The sequence below is a fragment of the Aquila chrysaetos genome (assembly GCF_900496995.4).
Source record: "Aquila chrysaetos chrysaetos chromosome W unlocalized genomic scaffold, bAquChr1.4 W_unloc_4, whole genome shotgun sequence".
Lineage (NCBI taxonomy): Eukaryota > Metazoa > Chordata > Aves > Accipitriformes > Accipitridae > Aquila > Aquila chrysaetos.
Window position 1 is genome coordinate 760087 of NW_024470324.1, and position 19452 is coordinate 779538.

At 42.6% G+C, this 19452-nt stretch overlaps 1 protein-coding gene across 1 annotated transcript; it reads left to right on the forward strand.

The window, feature by feature from the left end:
- The first annotated feature begins 4266 nt into the window (after window positions 1–4266).
- On the forward strand, window positions 4267–8843 carry LOC121233045 (endogenous retrovirus group K member 8 Gag polyprotein-like). The gene is made up of 2 exons (XM_041121634.1): window positions 4267–4811; window positions 8483–8843. The coding sequence occupies exons 1-2, from the start codon at window positions 4339–4341 to the stop codon at window positions 8619–8621; spliced, it is 612 nt and encodes a 203-aa protein (XP_040977568.1). The 5' UTR covers window positions 4267–4338; the 3' UTR covers window positions 8622–8843.
- The last annotated feature ends 10609 nt before the right edge of the window (window positions 8844–19452 follow it).

Consider the following 19452-nt stretch of genomic DNA (forward strand, 5'->3'; position numbering starts at 1 on the left):
GCAGTCTATGGGTGGGGTACCTTTCTTCCCCTCTCCTTTCTCCTTCAGTCCAGTTACAATGGTGTTTGAGAATTTTGAAAAATTTGAATACTCTTGGGATGTTGAGACCAGCACGGTCCTAGCCCTACTGCTGGGAATTAGCTTGCTCCTGAATGTGGTTCAGCTCTTGTTTAAGGTTAAACAACTATTTAAGAAGATCACCCAGAGGTCTGCCCCGAGGCTGGATAATTATGAGTGGCAGGGTGTGTGGGGTAGTATGGGCAAGTACCTAGAAAAGTGGGCACCTCCAGTGTTTTGGAAATTCACCCCTGAACAAATGCAGAATCCAGAAGAACTAGTAAAATATTTGGAAAAGGTATGCTGTCACCCCGGCAGCTCCAGAGAGATACAAATCACTGCAACGTGCTGGGGCCTGGCCCATGCCTATCGAGCCCTGTTAGACACAACTCAGCACCCCCAAGGGGAAGAGAAGGTCTCTGGACCTAACAACAAAACGATGAGCACTGCGGTCACCCAAACCCCGGCAATGGGTGCTGCGGCCCCTCCAGCCCCGGCGACAAGCACTGCAGCCACCCAGACCTTGGTGACAGGCACCGCGACCACTCCAGCCCTGGCAATGAGAACTGTGGCTACCCAAACCTCAGCAACAGGCACTGCAGCCCCTCCAGCCGCGGCAACGAGCACAGCAGCTACCCAAACCTTGGCAATGGGCACTGCGGTCCCTCCAGCCCCAGCGACGAGCACTGCTGCTACCCAAACCTTGGCGACAGACGCTGCGGTTATCCAAAACCCGGCGAGCGATACTGCAACTGAACCAGCGGATCAACCTGCACCAGTATCAGTTGCCCCAATACACAAGAAGAAATATACAAAAAAATCAGCTCGCTTAGCAAAGGATGAAGGTGACCAGGGTCATCACGGGAACAGGAGGAAGAGGCAGAACCAGAGGTAATAACCCGGTCCCTATCCTTGAGTGAGCTGCGGGATATGCGAAAAGATTTTGGCCGCCGTATAGGTGAGCATATTATCACCTGGCTTCTCCGATGCTGGGACAATGGGGCTAATAGCTTGGAATTAGAAGGTAGGGAAGCCAAGCAGCTGGGATCGCTTGCCAGGGAAGGTGGCATTGACAAGGCAATTGGAAGAGGAACACAAGCCATCAGCCTCTGGAGGTGACTCCTGTCAAGTGTGAAGGAAAGGTACCCCTTTAAGGAAGATGTTATATGTCAATCAAGCCAGTGGACCACCATGGAAAAAGGTATCCAATATCTGAGGGAATTACCTGTGCTAGAGACGATTCATTATGACCCGGACAACCCACAATTACCCAAAGATCCAGACGAAGTCCAATGCACACGACCCATGTGGCGGAAATTTGTACGGAGCGCACCATCGTCCTATGCCAACTCACTGGCAATAATGACCTGGAAAGACGAAGAGGCACCGACAGTGGATGAAGTGGCTCGCCAACTCCGTCAATACGAAGAAAATCTCTCCTCCTCCCTACAAGCCTGCATTTCGGCTGTGGAGAAGCTGTCCGAGGATTTCCAGCAATTCAAAGAGGATATGTCCTATTGCCCACCTGTAAGGACCAATGTCTCAGCTATTAGGAGTGAGCGCTCCTCTGCCCAAGAGAGAGAATATAGAAGGTACACACCGCGAGGTGCCCTGTGGTTTTACCTATGTGATCATGGAGAGGACATGAGGAAATGGGATGGAAAACCTACCTCGGTCCTAAACGCACGGGTACGTGAGCTGCGAGGAAAAACCACCACAAAAGGGGATTCTACCAGGAAAAATGCCGCTCCAGTTTCCAAACAGAGTAGAAGGGGTGATCTTATTTCTGATCCTCTTGAAGGGACTTCTGAGCCAATTTTATGAGAAGTGAATACCGGATACTCTGGCCAGAATTAGAGGGGCCCTGCCTCCAGCCAGGTGGAGGAAAGGGATAACCAGGTCTATTGGACTGTGTGGATTCAATGGCCTGGCACGTTAGACCCACAGGAGTACAAGGCTCTAGTAGACACCGGCGCACAGTGCACTCTAATGCCATCAAGTTATAAAGGGGCAGAACCCATTTGTATTTCTGGTGTGACAGGGGGATCCCAAGAGTTAACTGTATTGGAAGCTGAAGTAAGCCTAACTGGGAATGAATGGCAGAAACACCCCATTGTGACTGGCCCAGAGGCTCCGTGTATCCTTGGCATAGACTATCTCAGGAGAGGGTATTTTAAGGACCCGAAGGGGTATCGATGGGCTTTTGGTATAGCTGCCTTGGAGACGGAGGGCACTGAACAGCTGTCTACCCTGCCTGGTCTCTCTCAAGACCCTTAGACTGTGGGGTTGCTGAGGGTTGAAGAACAACAGGTGCCAATCGCTACCACGACGGTGCACCGGCGGCAATATCGCACCAACCGAGACTCTCTGATTCCCATCCACAAGTTGATTCGCCAACTGGAGAACCAAGGGGTGATCAGCAAAACTCGCTCACCCTTTAATAGTCCCATATGGCCAGTGCGAAAGTCTAATGGGGAGTTGAGACTAACAGTTGACTATCGTGGCCTGAATGAAGTTACGCCACCGCTGAGTGCTGCCGTTCCAGATATGCTAGAACTTCAATATGAACTAGAGTCAAAGGCAGCCAAGTGGTATGCTACAATTGACATTGCTAATGCGTTTTTCTCAATCCCTCTGGCAGCAGGGTGTCATCCACAATTTGCCTTCACTTGGAGGGGTGTCCAGTACACTTGGAATGGATTGCCCCAGGGGTGGAAACACAGCCCCACCATTTGCCATGGACTGATCCAGGCTGCACTGGAAAAAGGTGAAGCTCCGGAACACCTGCAATACATTGATGACATCATCATATGGGGCAACACAGCAGAAGAATTCTTTGAGATAGGGAAGAAAATAATCCAAATCCTTCTGAAAGCTGGTTTTGCCATAAAAGAAAGTAAGGTCAAGGGACCTGCACAGGAGATCCAGTTCTTAGGAGTAAAATGGCAAGATGGTCGTTGTCAGATCCACATGAATGTGATCAACAAAATAGCAGCTATTGTGGACACATATTTAGCTAACATCGGTCTCAAGAGCATTCCAGAGGCCTTTAGAAGACCTTGAACAGAATAGACAAGAAGACTAAAAAAGAAAGATGCCAATTAGAAGAACACAGGTGCGCATTCCACGATAAAGGGAACTTGGCACAAAGAACCTCAATTCGGCAGTTTGTCTTGACCAATTAGACTGAGAGAAGTTTCACGTGTTTTAATTGGTATAACCAATTATGTCTTATGTTTATGCGCGTGTACAGAGTTAATATAACCAATTATATATTATGTTTATGCTCGTGTACAGTGTTGATATAACCAATCATATTTTATGCTTGTGTGCGTGTACAGTGACTTTGCAGAATATGCGACTATAAGTATGTGCGTGTTTTAGCAATAAAGTGTCGTCTGTTGTCTGCTCTCAAGATTACAGGCGTCCTTCTACTTCAATCTCCTCAAATGGTGACCCCGACGTGATAGCGGGCCGAGAAAACGCTGGAATTGCTGGAAGTGCGTCCGGAGGAGACTCTAGCTGAACAATCGTTTAGCCAGCTGGACTGAGCGGACAACTTTCTCCCAGGAGATCAATCACCCTGCTCGTTTGGAAGTAAGGTTAGCGGCTAGAAGGATTAAAATGGGTGCCCAGATGTCTGCGGAAGAAGGGGCAATTGTACAAATGCTTTCACATATCCTCTCCGTGAGAGGAGTTAAATATGATTCAAATACTTTACGTATGATGCTGAAGTGGCTTAAGGACCATGGTGCCCCCACTTCGAATGTAGAAGTCTGTGAAGTTAAAAATTGGGAAGAAATGGGAAAAGTAATTTGGGACTTTGTATCGCATGGGGACATGAAGGCTCAGAAAATCTCCGCTACGTGGAGATTGGTGCTGGAAACGTTGAAAGCCCTTAAGGCAGAAAAGGAGGTGGCTGCTGCTGTAAAAATTTCAATTGAAAATACCCCGGAAAAAGAGAAAAGTGTGTGTGGCGAGGTGGTAAATAATTCGGACAGTGATGAGCAATTAAACACCAAGGGAGATGTCATTAATGGAGGCAACGATCAACCTTTAAGTAACCTGCCCCTCGAGCAGAGACCTATCCCCTCTGCACCTCCCTATGAGGCAGATACATCCCCAGGAGAAGCTATAAAAAAGCGATGGAAGGACATAAATGATAAAACGTTAACCGAAGGTCTAAATCCTGTGGCTTTTCCAGTTACAGTCAGGCAGAATGCCCCAAACGTGTGGCAACCTTTCAATTGGGATTTAATAAAAGAAGTACAGAAAACAGTAATGACTAATAGACTGTCTGCTCCGTTTAGTCAGGTGTTATTGGAGAATATATTTTCTGGTCAAATTTTAACGGGCTTTGACTGTACACAATTGGCTACAATGATTTTAACCCCAACTCAGCGTCTATTATGGAAGGTGAAATGGGCAGAATTATGTGATTTAGCGGCACTAAGAAATTTGGACCGCCCAGAAGGAGATCCGCGGTATATGATCACTACTGCACAAATGATGGGGACTGGTGACTTTGCAGATGTTAATAGGCAAGCAAGGCTACCGGTGGAAGTATTACAAGAATCAGCTTCCTTAGCTCTGAAGGCAATGGTAACCTTGCCTGAAGCTGGAAAGCCACAACAATCATTTACAAGTATAAGGCAGGGTAATAAGGAACCTTATATGTCCTTTATTGATCGTCTGCGAGATGCTATTGAAAAGCAAATAGATAATGCTGATGCCAAAGAAGCATTGATAATAACATTGGCCGTGGAAAATGCAAATGCAGACTGTAAAAAAATACTACAATCAATGCCAGGAAGAGTGACGCTAGTAGATATGATAGAGGCCTGTAACAAAGTTGGGTCTTTGGAGCATAAAACTACATTAATGGCCAATGCTTTTGCTGTAGCCATGCAAATGGATACAAAAAATGTTAAGAAATGCTATAAATGTGGACAACCGGGACATTTGCAATTTCAGTGTAGAGAGGGGCAAAACAAACTGGAAGTTGGGCCTAATATATGCCCTCGTTGCCATAAAGGGAGACATTATGCTAACCAACGTAGATCTCGTTTCACAAGTGAAGGTGTAGCTCTGCCACCCCGAGGTACTCAATCACCGGGAAACTACAAGAAGAGTGCGAGGAGCGGTGCGATGACCCCAACAGCTCCGAAAGGATCCCGGAACGGCGCCAAGAAGGATGTCTGGCAGAATTGCCAGCCCGAACAGCTGGAAGTGCCGGAGTGGATGTCTCAACAATAGAAACCATCCTACTATGGAACTCTCAGGTACACCGTGTGCCAGTAAACGCACAAGGACCATTAGGTAATGGGCTTAGTGCCCTGTTGTTGGGACGGTCTAGTATAACATTACAAGGAATTTTTGTGCTTCCCGGGGTGATTGATGCGGACTACACAGGTCGCATTTATGCTATGATTTGGACGCCATCTCCACCAGTATCGATACAGGAAGGAAGCAGAATTGCACAGCTAGTCCCTTTTAAAGCAAATGTACCATGTAAGGTTAATAAGCAGCGTGGCAATGCAGGGTTTGGATCTACGGGATTAGAAGCTCAAATTATGTGGTCAATGGAGATCAATAAAACAAAACCTAGTATATCAGTAGAGTTACAAAATGCAAAAAACAGGCCAGAAAAAATAAAATTACAAGCATTAGTGGATACTGGAGCAGATGTAACAGTTCTGTCGTGGGAGGACTGGCCTGTTACTTGGGAGCTTTCTGAGATGGATTCGAAACTGTTCGGTGTGGGAGGATTGTCAAAAACTCGACAAAGCAAATATATGATTCAATTGATTTGTCAAAATTCAGTTTCTTATATCAAACCTTATGTAACCAATATCCCTATGAACCTGATAGGCAGGGATGCATTAAATCAAATGGGATGTGTGCTTAGTACAGGAGACAATTTTGTGGCGCGGCCATTGATGGGCGACCATGCCTAAAACTGAAATGGAAAACAGAGGAACCGGTTTGGGTAGATCAATGGCCGCTGACTGAATCTAAGGTCGCCATCTTGAAACAGTTAGTACAGGAGCAATTGGAACAGGGGCACTTGGTGAATACCACGAGCCCTTGGAATACACCAGTTTTTGTCATTCCAAAAAAATCTGGGAAATGGAGACTGTTGCATGATTTAAGAAAAATAAATGAAGTAATGGAAAACATGGGAGCCCTTCAATTAGGGTTACCCACGCCTACTATGATTCCACAAGGATGGAACATTTTGATTATTGATTTAAAGGACTGTTTTTTTACAATATATTTAGACCCAAAAGATGCGGAAAAATTTGCCTTTTCTATCCCCACCATAAACAAACAGGAACCCATGGAACGTTATCATTGGGTAGTTCTGCCACAAGGAATGAAAAATTCTCCAACCATATGCCAATCCTATGTATCCCAAGCTCTAGAAGGGTTTAGACAACAAAATCCAGACTTGATTATTTATCACTATATGGATGATATCTTGATTGCAGGGAAAAGAGAGTTATCTGAAAAGCTCAAAGAATTGACTACACAATTGTCTGATTTTGGTTTAAAAATAGCACCAGAAAAGGTACAAAAAATGCAACCATGGAAATATTTAGGCTGGAAGATTTTAGAAAAAACTATAGTTCCACAAAAACTGGAAATTACAGACAAGATTGAAACATTGAATGATGTGCAAAAATTACTGGGGACAATCAATTGGGTTCGAACACTGTTGGGAATAGATAATGAGCTTCTGACCCCTTTATTTGAAATGTTACGAGGCGACACTACCTTAACGGCACCTCGACAATTGACCCCTCAAGGTAAACAAGCATTACAACAGATAGCAGATATAATATCCCAGAGTCAGGTTTTTAGGATTAAAGAAAATCTTGACATTAATCTTAGCATTTTAAACCGAGAAAAACAACCCCTCGGGATCATATATCAATGGGAGGGGAGTCACAAAGACTTGTTAATAATAGAATGGATCTTTTTAGCTCATCAGGCCCGAAAAACCATATTTTCTCGAATTGAAATGATTTCAGAATTAATTATAAAGGGGAGACGTCGGATTATTGAGATTTGTGGACAAGAACCACACACGATTGTCGTTCCTTTGACTCAAGGATATTTACAATGGTGTCTAGAGAATAGTCTAACTTTACAAATTGCTTTTGCAGATTTCAAAGGAAAGATAGATATTCATCTTCCTGCACACAAAATGTTTACCTTGCTACAAAATATACAACTAGAAGAAAAAGAATTGTGTGCAGAGTTACCTACTGATGGTCCTACAGTATTTACGGATGGCAGTGGAAAAAACAGGAAAGGCAGTAGTAGTAGTTTGGAAAGAAGGTCAGGTATGGAAAAATCACATTGTCACATGTGAAGGCTCCCCCCAAGTGGTGGAACTTCAAGCTGTAATAGAAGTATTTAAAAAGTGGCAGGATGTTGAGGTCAATATTATTGCTGATTCTTTATATGTGGTAGGTGTAGTAAAACGCTTGAGACGGGCTTATTTGAAAGAAATTGATAACATCACATTGTTTGAAAAATTTAAGATGTTGCTATTTCTGTTAAACCAACGGACAAAGTGTTATTATATAATGCATGTGCGAAGTCACACCAGTTTGCCTGGATGGATCACAGAAGGGAATAAACGAGCTGATTTACTAGCTAATCCTGTATGGACTGGGCCACCCCCCAATAAACTTCTACAGGCACGTGGAGCTCATAGTTTTTTCCACCAACCAGCAAAAGTATTAGCCAAAGAGTTTCAAATTTCTATAGCAGATGCCAAAGCCATCATTCAATCCTGTGCTGAGTGCCAGAAATTATCTGGGCACGGTGATGGCGCTGTAAATCCTAGGGGTCTGCAATCCTTGCAATTGTGGCAGACTGATGTGACTCGTGTACCAGCTTTTGGAAAATTGTGTTATGTTCATGTTTCTGTTGATACATATTCCTTGATGATATGGGCCACAGCACTTGCGGGCGAAACAAGTCGACATCTACAAACACACTTATGACAAGCATTTGCAATAATGGGTGTCCCGGCCCAGATAAAACCAGATAACGGACCATGTTTTATAGCACAACGGACTCAGGAATTTTTTCAGCAATGGGGAGTTACTCATATTACCGGCATTCCTCATTCTCCCACAGGTCAAGCTATAATCGAACGTACTCATAAAGTATTAAAAGATTTTTTGGAAAAACAAAAAACGGGGGAATTAGGGGAATCTCCTTCAAATAGACTCATGAAAGCAATATATGTGATGAATTTTTTGACCCTGCGTGGAGAGTCAGTTGTTCCCCCTGTAGTTCGGCATTTTCAAACAATGAATAGTGGGATTCAAAATATTGATAATGGGTGGAAAGTCTGGGTTAAAAATATTGAGCATCAGCAATGGGAGGGACCTTTTAAAGTAATAACGTGGGGCCGAGGTTATGCTTGTGTCATTACAGAAAATGGGCCGAAGTGGATTCCAACTAAATGGACGAAACCTTATGCTGAGATTGATATGGAACACACTGACTGTAGTAAGCAGCATGACAGCGACACCGGTGATTGATCCACGTCGTTTAACACTGTGGGACAGTAAGAATGTTTGGGTGACACTGGCTAAAGCTATTAATCAAGCCTCTTTTTGTGTGTCATTGGCATTACCTGAACAGTCTTTTATTCTTATGTATTTTATTAGGTATAATGTTGCTTTTGCCGTGTTTAATTAACTGTGTTCATAGGTTTTTGCAAAGGGCAATACAGCACGTTGTTAATTGTCGAAAAACAAAAAAGGGGGAATTGTAGACACATATTTAGCTAATGGTCACAAGAGCATTCCAGACACCTTTAGAAGACCTTGAACAGAATAAACAAGAAGACTAAAAAAGAAAGATGCCAATTAGAAGAACACAGGTGCGCATTCCACGATAAAGGGAACTTGGCACAAAGAACCTCAATTCGGCAGTTTATCTTGACCAATTAGACTGAGACAAGTTTCGCATGTTTTAGTTGGTATAACCAATTGTGTCCTATGTTTATGCGCGTGTACAGAGTTAGTATAACCAATTATATCTTATGTTTATGCGCGTGTACAGTGTTGATATAACCAATCATATTTTATGCTTGTGTGCGTGTACAGTGACTTTGCAGAATATGTGACTATAAGTATGTGTGTGTTTTAGCAATAAAGGGTCGTCTGCTTTCAACTTTACAGGCATCTGTCTACTTCAATCTCCTCATGATGATGCAACGTGTATCCTACTCCAAAGAATACCTTTTTTAGCATACCTGGCAACAGCGGCCAGCAACAGTATTGTAAGAATTCTGATCCTTTTTTCTTTGCGGGGTCACTGTGGCTCGGGTGCAGCATTTTTATTGGGCCCACTGGAGGTGTTGCACCTAAGCCACAGTGACTATATAAAAAACCATTCCTTGTATAAGTTTGAACCTGACACAGAATCACAAAGATTCGGTGATGATATGTACTTCACATCCTTATGTTTTTGTAGGAGCTCAATTTCTAGATATCGCTTTACGTAACCATGCTTTTGAAACTAATCTGAATTAACCTTGGTATTTTAGCTGTTTTACTCATAAGAATATATCTGAACTAAGTCTTACAGTAATCATGCCAATGCGACGTCGTGCTGAATTGTGGATCCCTGTAAATATGACCAAATCGTGGGAAAGGGAATAAGGATTAAGTCAATTATCAAGGCTTTTAAAGTGGACAATTAGTCACCCAAAACGATTTATAGGATGGCTCATTGCCTTTATAATATCAGCTATCATTATTGCAGCTACTGCCACCGTTGCTACCACGGCGCTTGGGAAATCCCTTTAGACTGCTCACACAGTAGCTGATGTATTAAAAAAATGTTATGGCTGAAATGAATACCCAGGTACAAATTGATCAACAATACTAGCATGATTGGACGCTTTAAAAGAAGTGGTAATTTGGCTTGGAGTGTATTGGGTTTGGGTGTAAAGGTTTTAGTAGTGGGGGGTTACAGGGGTGGCTTCTGTGGGGGCTGCTGGATGTTTTCCCCTGTATCTCACAGAGCCAATGCCGTCTGGCTCTAAGACGGACCTGCTGCTGGCCAAAGCCGAGCCGATCAGTGATAGTGGTAGCACCTCTGTGCACAGAGGAAAAAAAAAAAAAAAAAAAAAAAAAAAAAGAGAGAGAGAGGAAGAGACAGAAAAAAATAATAAAAACAAACGGCTGGAGAGGGGGAAGAGAAACGCGGTTGCGGAACACACAGAAATGGCAGTTGAAGAGTGAGAACATGTAAGAGAAATAACCCTGCAGACACCAAGGTCAGTGAAGAAGGAGGGGGAGGAAATGCTCCAGGCGCCGGAGCAGAGATTCCCCTGCAGCCCGTGGGGAAGACCATGGTGAGATGAGTTGTTCCCCTGTGGTGCATGAAGGTCCACAGTGGAGCAGATATCCACCTGCAGCCCGTGGAGGACCCCACACCAGAGCAGGTGGGTGCCAGAAGGAGGCTGTGACCCTGTGGGAAGCCCGTGCTGGAGCAGGATCCTGGCAGGACCTGCAGAACTGTGGAGAGAGAAGCCCACGGAGGGGGTTTTCTGGCAGGACCTATGACCCCGTGGGGGGCCCACGCTGGAGCAGTGTGCTCCTGAAGGACTGCACGCCACAGAAAGGACCCATGCTGAAGATCTTCATGGAGGACTGTCTCCCGTGGGAGAGATCCCACACTGGAACAGGGGAAGAGTGTGATGAGTGCTGCTACTGAGGAGGACAGAGATAACGTGTGATGAACTGACCGCAAGCCTCATTTCCCGTTCCCCTGTCCAGCTGTGGAGGAGAGAGTGATAGAATAGCTATGGTGGGTGCCTGGTGTCCAGCCAGGATCAACCCATCACATAGAGACAGACAAAGTGCATTATAAAATAGAATGAAATTACATTGCAATTGGGAATTTCAAAAACAAGGGCTCTGTGTAACTCCTTTACAAGGGAATGAAAGTGTACGTGATTGGAATCAGGCGAAGGCACATTTGCAAGGTGCATTTGCTACTAATATTGCAGGAGAGATATAAGACCTTGCACAGATATTACAAGATCAAATGGGAAATATACAAAATTAGCAGAATAAGGTGTTTTTCAAAGAATTGTCTAATAGTGTTGAATGGTTAAATCCAAAAACATGGTTTGAAGGTTTAAATCTGTGTATCTGAATTTGTATTGCTATTGGAGGGTTATTAATCATTTGTGTGTTTGCAGCAATCAGAATCACCTGAGGAGCAGTACGAGGATTGCGTCGGTTCGAAGCTAGAGTCCTTGCTGCCTTCCTCGTGAATCTGATGTTCCTAAACAAAAAAGGGGGAGATGTGGGAGCAGCTCGGAACACCTGGCATTTGTTTTCAAGAGTGACCGTTAGAATTTGTTGTGCTGCATGTTTGCCAAGCCTTTGAAGAACTAGTTTCACAAGGTCAGGTTGGAGGATGGCCTTGTGTAGGCCTGGGAAGATGTGGCTGAAGACAGTCATGAGTATGTCTATGGAATGTTTTTAACTGTTCTGAGGACTGGCAAACATCCCAGCTGGGCCAGATATGCCCTCCTGTGTTAGTAGTATAGGCTGTATGCCGTTAGTTCTTTCTAGATCTTTGTTGAAACATATATAAGTTGGATTCTTTTGTGAAATAAAGGGAATCTTGCACAGCGAGCTTGAGCGCTTGATTGAGTCGCCGCAATGACTGTCTGAAGGCCATGACTCATGCACCTTTTAGTTGTCTACCTTTGCTGTACATTGGGAATGGAGATGATCAGTCAGCATTATTCATGCCTTTCAGAGTTCTCTCTATAAAACACCAGAAATATGTTTCTAGTATTTCATAGACAGAGCTATATGACATTTCATTTCAAACCTGGCTTACTGGCTTCAAAGCACATTTATCTGATATTAACAGTAGGTTAATGAACATTAGGACATAAAGAACATTAGGAGATAACGATACCTGAGTAGCTGTAACCCTAGTACAAGGATTAAATATGAATAAGCCTTGCAGAATATTGAGCAAATCATCACCAGCTGCACTGAAGATATGTTGAAGTGCCATTCCAGGGAAAGACTGAAACGTGACATAATCTGGAAGACTTGTCATCCCCTACAAAGACAAAAATAGAATGTACATTTTTCAAGTTAGAAAGAGTTCAGTTTTTCACAGAAAGGGAACTTCATATGGCTGTCTTCACAGCATAAGCAAATTATCTTTCAAAACACTCTGCTAATACTTGGTCACTGAAATAAAATAAGTCTAAGAATAGTAGGTCATAGAGACTTTTTTTTTTTAAATAATTGTTACAGTTGTTTCACACTTTCCCTTTCAAAGTGATCTGTCCTTCCCTTGCTTTAGTAGTGACCAGTACAAAAGGAAAAACTGCTAAAAAAGAAAGGAAGTATGAAAGAACTTTAGAGTGGGTGCAGACAAATGAAGTAAAAGTAACTTTAGCTTTTATCTTGCAAACTGACATGATGGAAGAGACAAGATTCAAAAAAGAGCCAATCTGCATTCTCTAAGTTCATAATACACTGTCCTCTTCAAAGTTAGCTGATCATCATGAGTGTTTTGAGCTGTTTTTGAAATGCACAACTGATGAAGCCAAGCAGTTAAACAACAGATGAATTGCATACTTTTTTTTTTCTCCCTTAGGTACGAAATTAATCTCATTGTATTCAAATTCTATCATAAAAATTATCCTGTTACAGACAATTATCCAAACATTAGTATTTTAATCACACTCTACTCATCACACTTCACTAAGTTTATCCAAGCAAAATAAAATATTAACTGAGCACGTTTTTCACTTCAGTGTTATAATCTTGACAGTAAAGGCTTCAATTCTTGAAACGCATGGGTTTGCAAATTAATTTGAGAATGCATCATCTCTGTTGTGCTAGCAAATCTCCTGTTCTCTCCTTTTCCCCACCCATATCTTAAATCTTCCTTTTCCAAGAAAGTGGTAATGTCATTGCAAAAATATTAATGCATTTCATTTTGAATCCTGGAACAACAACAGAATTGTGTGGGGCTAGTACTGTCTTATGCGGTATTTCTCCATATGGCTATAGCTCCATTTGGTGACCGCGCACCATTTAAGGTAGCAACTGAGCACCATTCACACAAAGGAAAACCAGCATGGAAGGGGAGCAGAGGTGGGATGTAATGAACAGTTAACCAGTCCAGAGAGAGCTTCCACAACTCAACAATAAAAGAGGACAGTCTGATCATGGAATTCAGGACTCCCTACATCCATCAGCTGGTCCAAGACACTCATCCGAAGAAACAATGTCTCACTTCCTGTCAGCCTACCTGATAACCATGGTTATGTAGGTCATTGTGTGCCCTGACACTAAGTTTGGCCTGGTATTAGTGAATTACTGGATTTACTGTTGTCTCGACCCAGATAATTGTACTACTGATTTGTATTTGTTACTATACAGTTACTCTGAGATAAACTGTTTATCCCTAAAGCTGTTGGTCTGGTGTTTCTTACTGTATCCCAAAACAATAACTTAGCCAGACCAACTTAAGCCCCTACAAATTGTTCCTACTTCTGAAAGTGATTAAAGCCTTTAACATTAAAGCAGATGAATTAATCAAGCATCTCAAGACCATTAAGCGACAACCATAATTTCACACCAATAGCCATGGGAAATTGTGGACACACAGAGAAAGGAAACCAAGAAGTTTCATTACTGTTGCTTAATGCTAACAACACTGCTATATCAATCGGAGATTTGCCAAGAGAAACAATAAATCTCAGCTGCTTATCCTCTGCTTTGTGATATCAGGCAGCTGCCTTCTGAAAAATCTACTCAAGTATTCTGGTATACCCTTTAATTTAAAAAGCTAAAATAGGAGATTATCAAGTAAAGCTAATGTCAGTCTGTTAAACAAAAGGACTCACAGGCCACTGTTCTTCTGTCGGAGTGCCCAGTGTTTCAAATATCCTTGTCAGCTGGTCAAGATCAGAGTCTCCTGGCCGTGAGAGACTGAAAGAGTTAATGTCTCAACATTGTGGTGGGGCAAGTTCTGCATAACAATGAAGTCTACATAACAATGAACCCTGCCTAGCAAGGAACCACAGGTGAAAAGAAGCCCATCAGCACAGGACGTCAAGCAACAGGACAGGAAGGGCATGCCAGAGGGTGCTCAGCTCTGTGTTCTGATATGCTGAGCAGGGCAGCTCACCATGCATGGCCAAAGATCAAACAATGGTCATGTCTGCAGGGAAGGGGAAGTTACTCCCCAAACGACCCCCAAGCCCACTGACCCATTTCCCAAAGGTTCACAAACCGAGCATGACACCTAATTAGCCTAATGAGTTCGAGTGCCCCCCCCCCCCAAGGACGGGCAAGGAAATGATAAAAGGACACAAACTGAAGCCCCACATGTGCACGCCCACCGGAACTGGACCCCTAGGCTGACTGGACCAACTCTGGACCCAGGACCGGTGAAATCTTTCTCTTTTCCTTTTCTCTCTTTCCTCTTTCATAATCCCTACACCTCATCCCTGAATTGACATAAAACCGTTGACCAAGTCTGGGACTAGGAGTGGATCCAGCCACCCCTAGGCTCTTCTCTGAGAAGGAGTCTAGAAAGCAAGGAGGTCCACTCTGAACCTCATGACTCAACGGGAGGGATCTCCTTATTTTCTTCCCTGAACTGATGTATATGGTTACCATGGTTTACTGAGGTAGTTTCATGCCAATTCCTGTTGAGAGAAACCCCACCACCTACTGTTTACCCCTTCCAAGTTCAGTTTGCTTCTGCCATGAATAAAATGTTTAACTGATCGTTTGGTGTCGTTTCACCTTAATTTAGCCCGAGGGAATTCCGAACTCATCATGACTCCCTGGTCTGTACAGCCCGGGTCGTGACACTGGCAAAAAAGGAACCTGGAAGAAGGAAACAGCATTTGATTGAATTAACTTCCAAAATTCAGTTCCAGAGAGCAGCTTTGAGCTACACCTCGTAATTGCAGGGCAAAACATCTTTTTATACCAGCTGCCCACAAAGAGGTACACTGAATATTTGAGGCTTTCTAGTGATGTCCAAATAGATTTTGAAGGTTTCTTGCAACGTGGGCTTGATATCACTGACTTGATAGCATAGAGCTAAACATAAGATTAAACCACCACCACAGTACTGTAAAATAACTAAACATGGGAAAGATTTTACATCTGAGTTGCCAGTTTAAAGACTGCCAGTCACAGTGATCTTTCCAACATCTGCTCCCTGAAGTTAGGCTTTATATATATTCAAAGCATTTAAAGTGAATTGCAATTGGATTACACAAGCAGCAATTAGACTGATGAAATGAGATCACAGAATGAGGGAGGGTAGTGACCCATTAGGATACAAACTGCCTAATCAGTGTCACATCTCATTTAAACTAGGCAGATGACAAAAGAGGATATTTGCCTGGTTCAACTTTTAGCTTGTGCATCAGGCACACTGATGCCTTGAACAAAGACAGGAGAAGGAAAATTTTACTGTATCGCTGTATTAACAAACTTTTGCTTGCTTGAATAACTTCGAAATTTTGGTATCTACTAATTAGATAAGAAAAAAACTTGAGCTTTGTCAATGGTATGTGTTGGAGGTGCCAACAGACAGGAGGCCTCGGGCCTGATGTGCGTCAACAGACAAGAAGCCTTGGGCCTTGATAAGCCTTGAGTTCTGCTGAGTTTTTGTAATTAAAAATTGCCAAGGCCAGCTAACTAGGAGAAAGAGATGACCCACACTGCGTGTGACCAAAGGGTGGACACTATGTAAATGATAATATGAATATGTATGACTGGAATAATATAAATTTTGCTTGCTGTAGGTAACGGTGTGCACAATAGGTGGAGCGATCCCCCACGCACCCAGCGCTGCAATAAAGAATGCCTGCTTTCTAAAACTCCAAAATCAAGTCTTAGAGAGTTTCTTTGACCGGCTTTTTCAGTAACAGAAGGACAATAGTTGACTCCAACAATCTGTTATTAAAACCATAGGAATAAGAATGAAAAGCCCCTATATTGAATCCATTGAAGCAAGGATGTGAAACAATGAGGTTCTGTCAATGCTATTGCCTTACTTCTGATTTATATCACAGGTGCCCAGTTTTGGAGTAGTGTCAAGAAAAAGTGTGTCCTTAGCTAACCTAGCTTGATTTTAATGTTAAAAAAATCACACACTTGTGCATAATGAGTATGTAAATGTAAGATCACCTTAATATAATGAGTTAGGTAATCATTTAGACATGTATAGAAGCATTTTTGTTATATAAATTTTGTAACCAATCATGTTTTTTGTTACCACTTTTTCCTTAATCCTGATGTGTATATAAGACCCTGTTTGCATTTCAAGTGCGTGCTAGCTGTGTTAGATGCCTGGCACCCTCTCCTGCGCAGAAAAGAAATAAAAAGCAAATATCTCGACTCAGTGTGTTATTGGCCGTCTACACACCAGGGGTAAAAGAAGCCTTTTGGGACAACAAAGGGAAAACTTTATGGCCTACATGGCAAATTGATTATATCAGACCATTTAAATCCTCTACGGTATATCGATACATCCTCACAGGGGTGGAAGTAGCCTCCAGCTTGCTTGTGGCAACTAAGCATCAGAAAGCCAATGGGCTATCGTTTTGGTTCTCAAATCTACTTACTCCTCATACTATCCAAAGTGATAATGGCCCCTGAATTCTGAGAAATTCACTACGTGTTGTGTAAAGTAGTACAGATTGTTTCCCCCCTCCCAAAATGTTTTAAACACATCTCCTATTTCTAGTACTGGTGGGTTTTGCAAATATCAGTTCTGCATGCACTTTACCTACCACCTTAGTTTTGCAGGCCTCACCATGCCCACCCAGCCTTTTCATCTCCAGAGTGAGGAATCTCAGACTTTTTCATAAAGATGCTCCAACCCTTTACCATTTTATTTGTCCTTTTCTGTACATTCTCTAATTTTGATAACTAAAGCAACCACTTTAAAAGTAAGTTCACAATCCAAAAGAGAATTATATTTCCACTCTGCAAAGTTAAATAAAATATCTGGAAAATTCATATTTGGTCTAATATTTATGGCAGAGCTTCAAATTATTGGCATTAATTAATTTTAAAATATCTTTAGCTCCAGCTAGGTATCTGTAGCTGGAAGTTAATTTAAACACAGCTGAAAAGATATAGATTTTACTCCCGCCAACAGAGGTTTTAGATATCAGCACTAAAACCTAATAAGCCACAGGAATTGCACTTTACCATTGCTTATGAAAGCCTGCTTTTGGCTGTCACCAATTCCATGCGAAGCAGACAATCAGGTAAATTCAACACTGCACTCATTTGCAAATCTATCAGCAGATGCAAAATCAGGTAATCTAAATTTCCACAATTCTCCCCACCATTGAGGGAGTGGGAGGGAAAGAGAGGGGGTAAAGAGGGGAGGGGGAGGGAAAGAGGGAGATAGAGAGAAAGAGGGAACTGTCTCCACAGCATTAGCTTTTATGAAAGCTTAAAAATAGTCATGATGGTTGAAAACAGACTGTCGTGGTTTAACCCCAGCCAGCAACTAAGCACCACACAGCCACTCACTCACTTCCCCCCCCACCCAGTGGGATAGGGGAGGGAATCGGGAAAAGAAGTAAAACTTGTGGGTTGAGATAAGAACCGTTTAATAGAACAGAAGAAACTAATAATGATAATGATAACACTAATAAAATTACAATAATAATAATAATAATAAAAGGATTGGAATATACAAGTGATGCACAATGCATTGCTCACCACCCACCGACTGACACCCAGTTAGTCCCCGAGCGGCAATCCCCCCAACCCCACTCCCCCCCAGTTTATATACTAGATGTGACGTCACATGGTATGGAATACCCTGTTGGCCACTTCGGGTCAGCTGTCCTGGCTGTGTCCCCTCCCAACTTCTTGTGCCCCTCCAGCCTTCTTGCTGGCTGGGCACAGGAAGCTGAAAAATCCTTGACTTAGTCTAAACACTGCTCAGCAACAACTGAAAACATCAGTGTTATCAACATTCTTCTCATACCTAACTCAAAAACATAGCACTGTACCAGCTACTAGGAAGTCAATTAACTCTATCCCAGCTGAAACCAGGACACAGACATAATGCAAACTAGCAGCATAAAATGCTTTGTAGCCACAAAGCTTTATTATACCACTAATGAGCTTCTCCCCAGGGAGAAATGAGGCCAAAGTAATTGACAGTTGTCTTAGAATGATTCTAGTAAAATTAGCATACTCTGTAAACTTGGGCTGACTTAAAGTCCTTCTATCTCAGTCATCGACTGCCCTGAAATTTTCAAGTCCAGAATCCCATCACTGATATTTCCAGATGATAAAAGAAAATATTCTGATACAAACAAGAATGTATTTCACAACAGCTGCTACTAGTAGCAACCATAGAGGAACAGTATTATAATGCTAAAATGGATTAGCATATCAAACAAAATTACTATTTATATGGTTTAATTCACCTAGTAAAGCAGGTCCTTTAACTAACCAAAGTACCATAACATACATTTTTCATCCTTCATAAAGTACAACTAATCACCTATTTTTAATACAAGAACTTTCTGTAATCTATTCAGGTAGTATGAAGTGAAACACTTTATGAAAACATTGAATATAAATGTTAAAAACATCTAACAGTTAAGTTGCAGATCTAAGATCACTTTTGTCAAATTGTGTCAAAAAATAACCATCAGTTCTGAAGAACTTCATCAGGAGTAACATTCCCAGACTGAAGGAAATAAGGTACAGCAGGAGGAAAGATTCAAAAGGCAAGCCACTAGCAAAGACTAATAAAGCCTGAATTTTGGAAACGCACGTTTTGTTTTAAAGATACACCTGTTTAACAAATAACCAAAATTTCAAGTTACAGGCCAGGTAAACCTTCAGAAGCTCAGAAATGTACTAAGACTAAAGCCAGTCTGTCTTCTTGGAGGAAAAAAAAAAAGTATTAAAGACGACTTAACTGGATCATTTAAACAAAACACTCTAGAAACAAAATCTTTCCCCATTACCCATTAAGTCAGTCCAAAAAATCATTAGGCAGGGCAAGAGCAACCAGACACTTGACCACACAATAGGAAAATATTCTGACACTCACCTTTTTAATAGCAACAATTTGGTTGGTGTTCTTATCCCTTGCTTTATAGGCAGCAGCAAACTGAGAGGCTCGCGTGACTACAGGGGCATGCGAGTCGCGTGCCAGCACAGCCTCGTAGGAGGCTCGGACGTTGCCACGGCAGACGCGGCCGCCGAACCCAGCTCCTCGGGCTAGAGAGGTGCCCGCACCAGGGCCTTCCCTCAAGAGGAGGCCATGAAATCCTGGTGTCAGCACGGTGGTGGGGGACAACCT

Bases quoted from the DNA above. Each gene is read 5' to 3' on its own strand.
- LOC121233045 (XM_041121634.1), top strand. From the start codon at position 4,339: ATGACTAATAGACTGTCTGCTCCGTTTAGTCAGGTGTTATTGGAGAAT. The intron at 4,812-8,482 runs ATTGGCCGTGGA...TAAAGTAATAAC, and splicing joins AAAGAAGCATTGATAATAAC to GTGGGGCCGAGGTTATGCTT.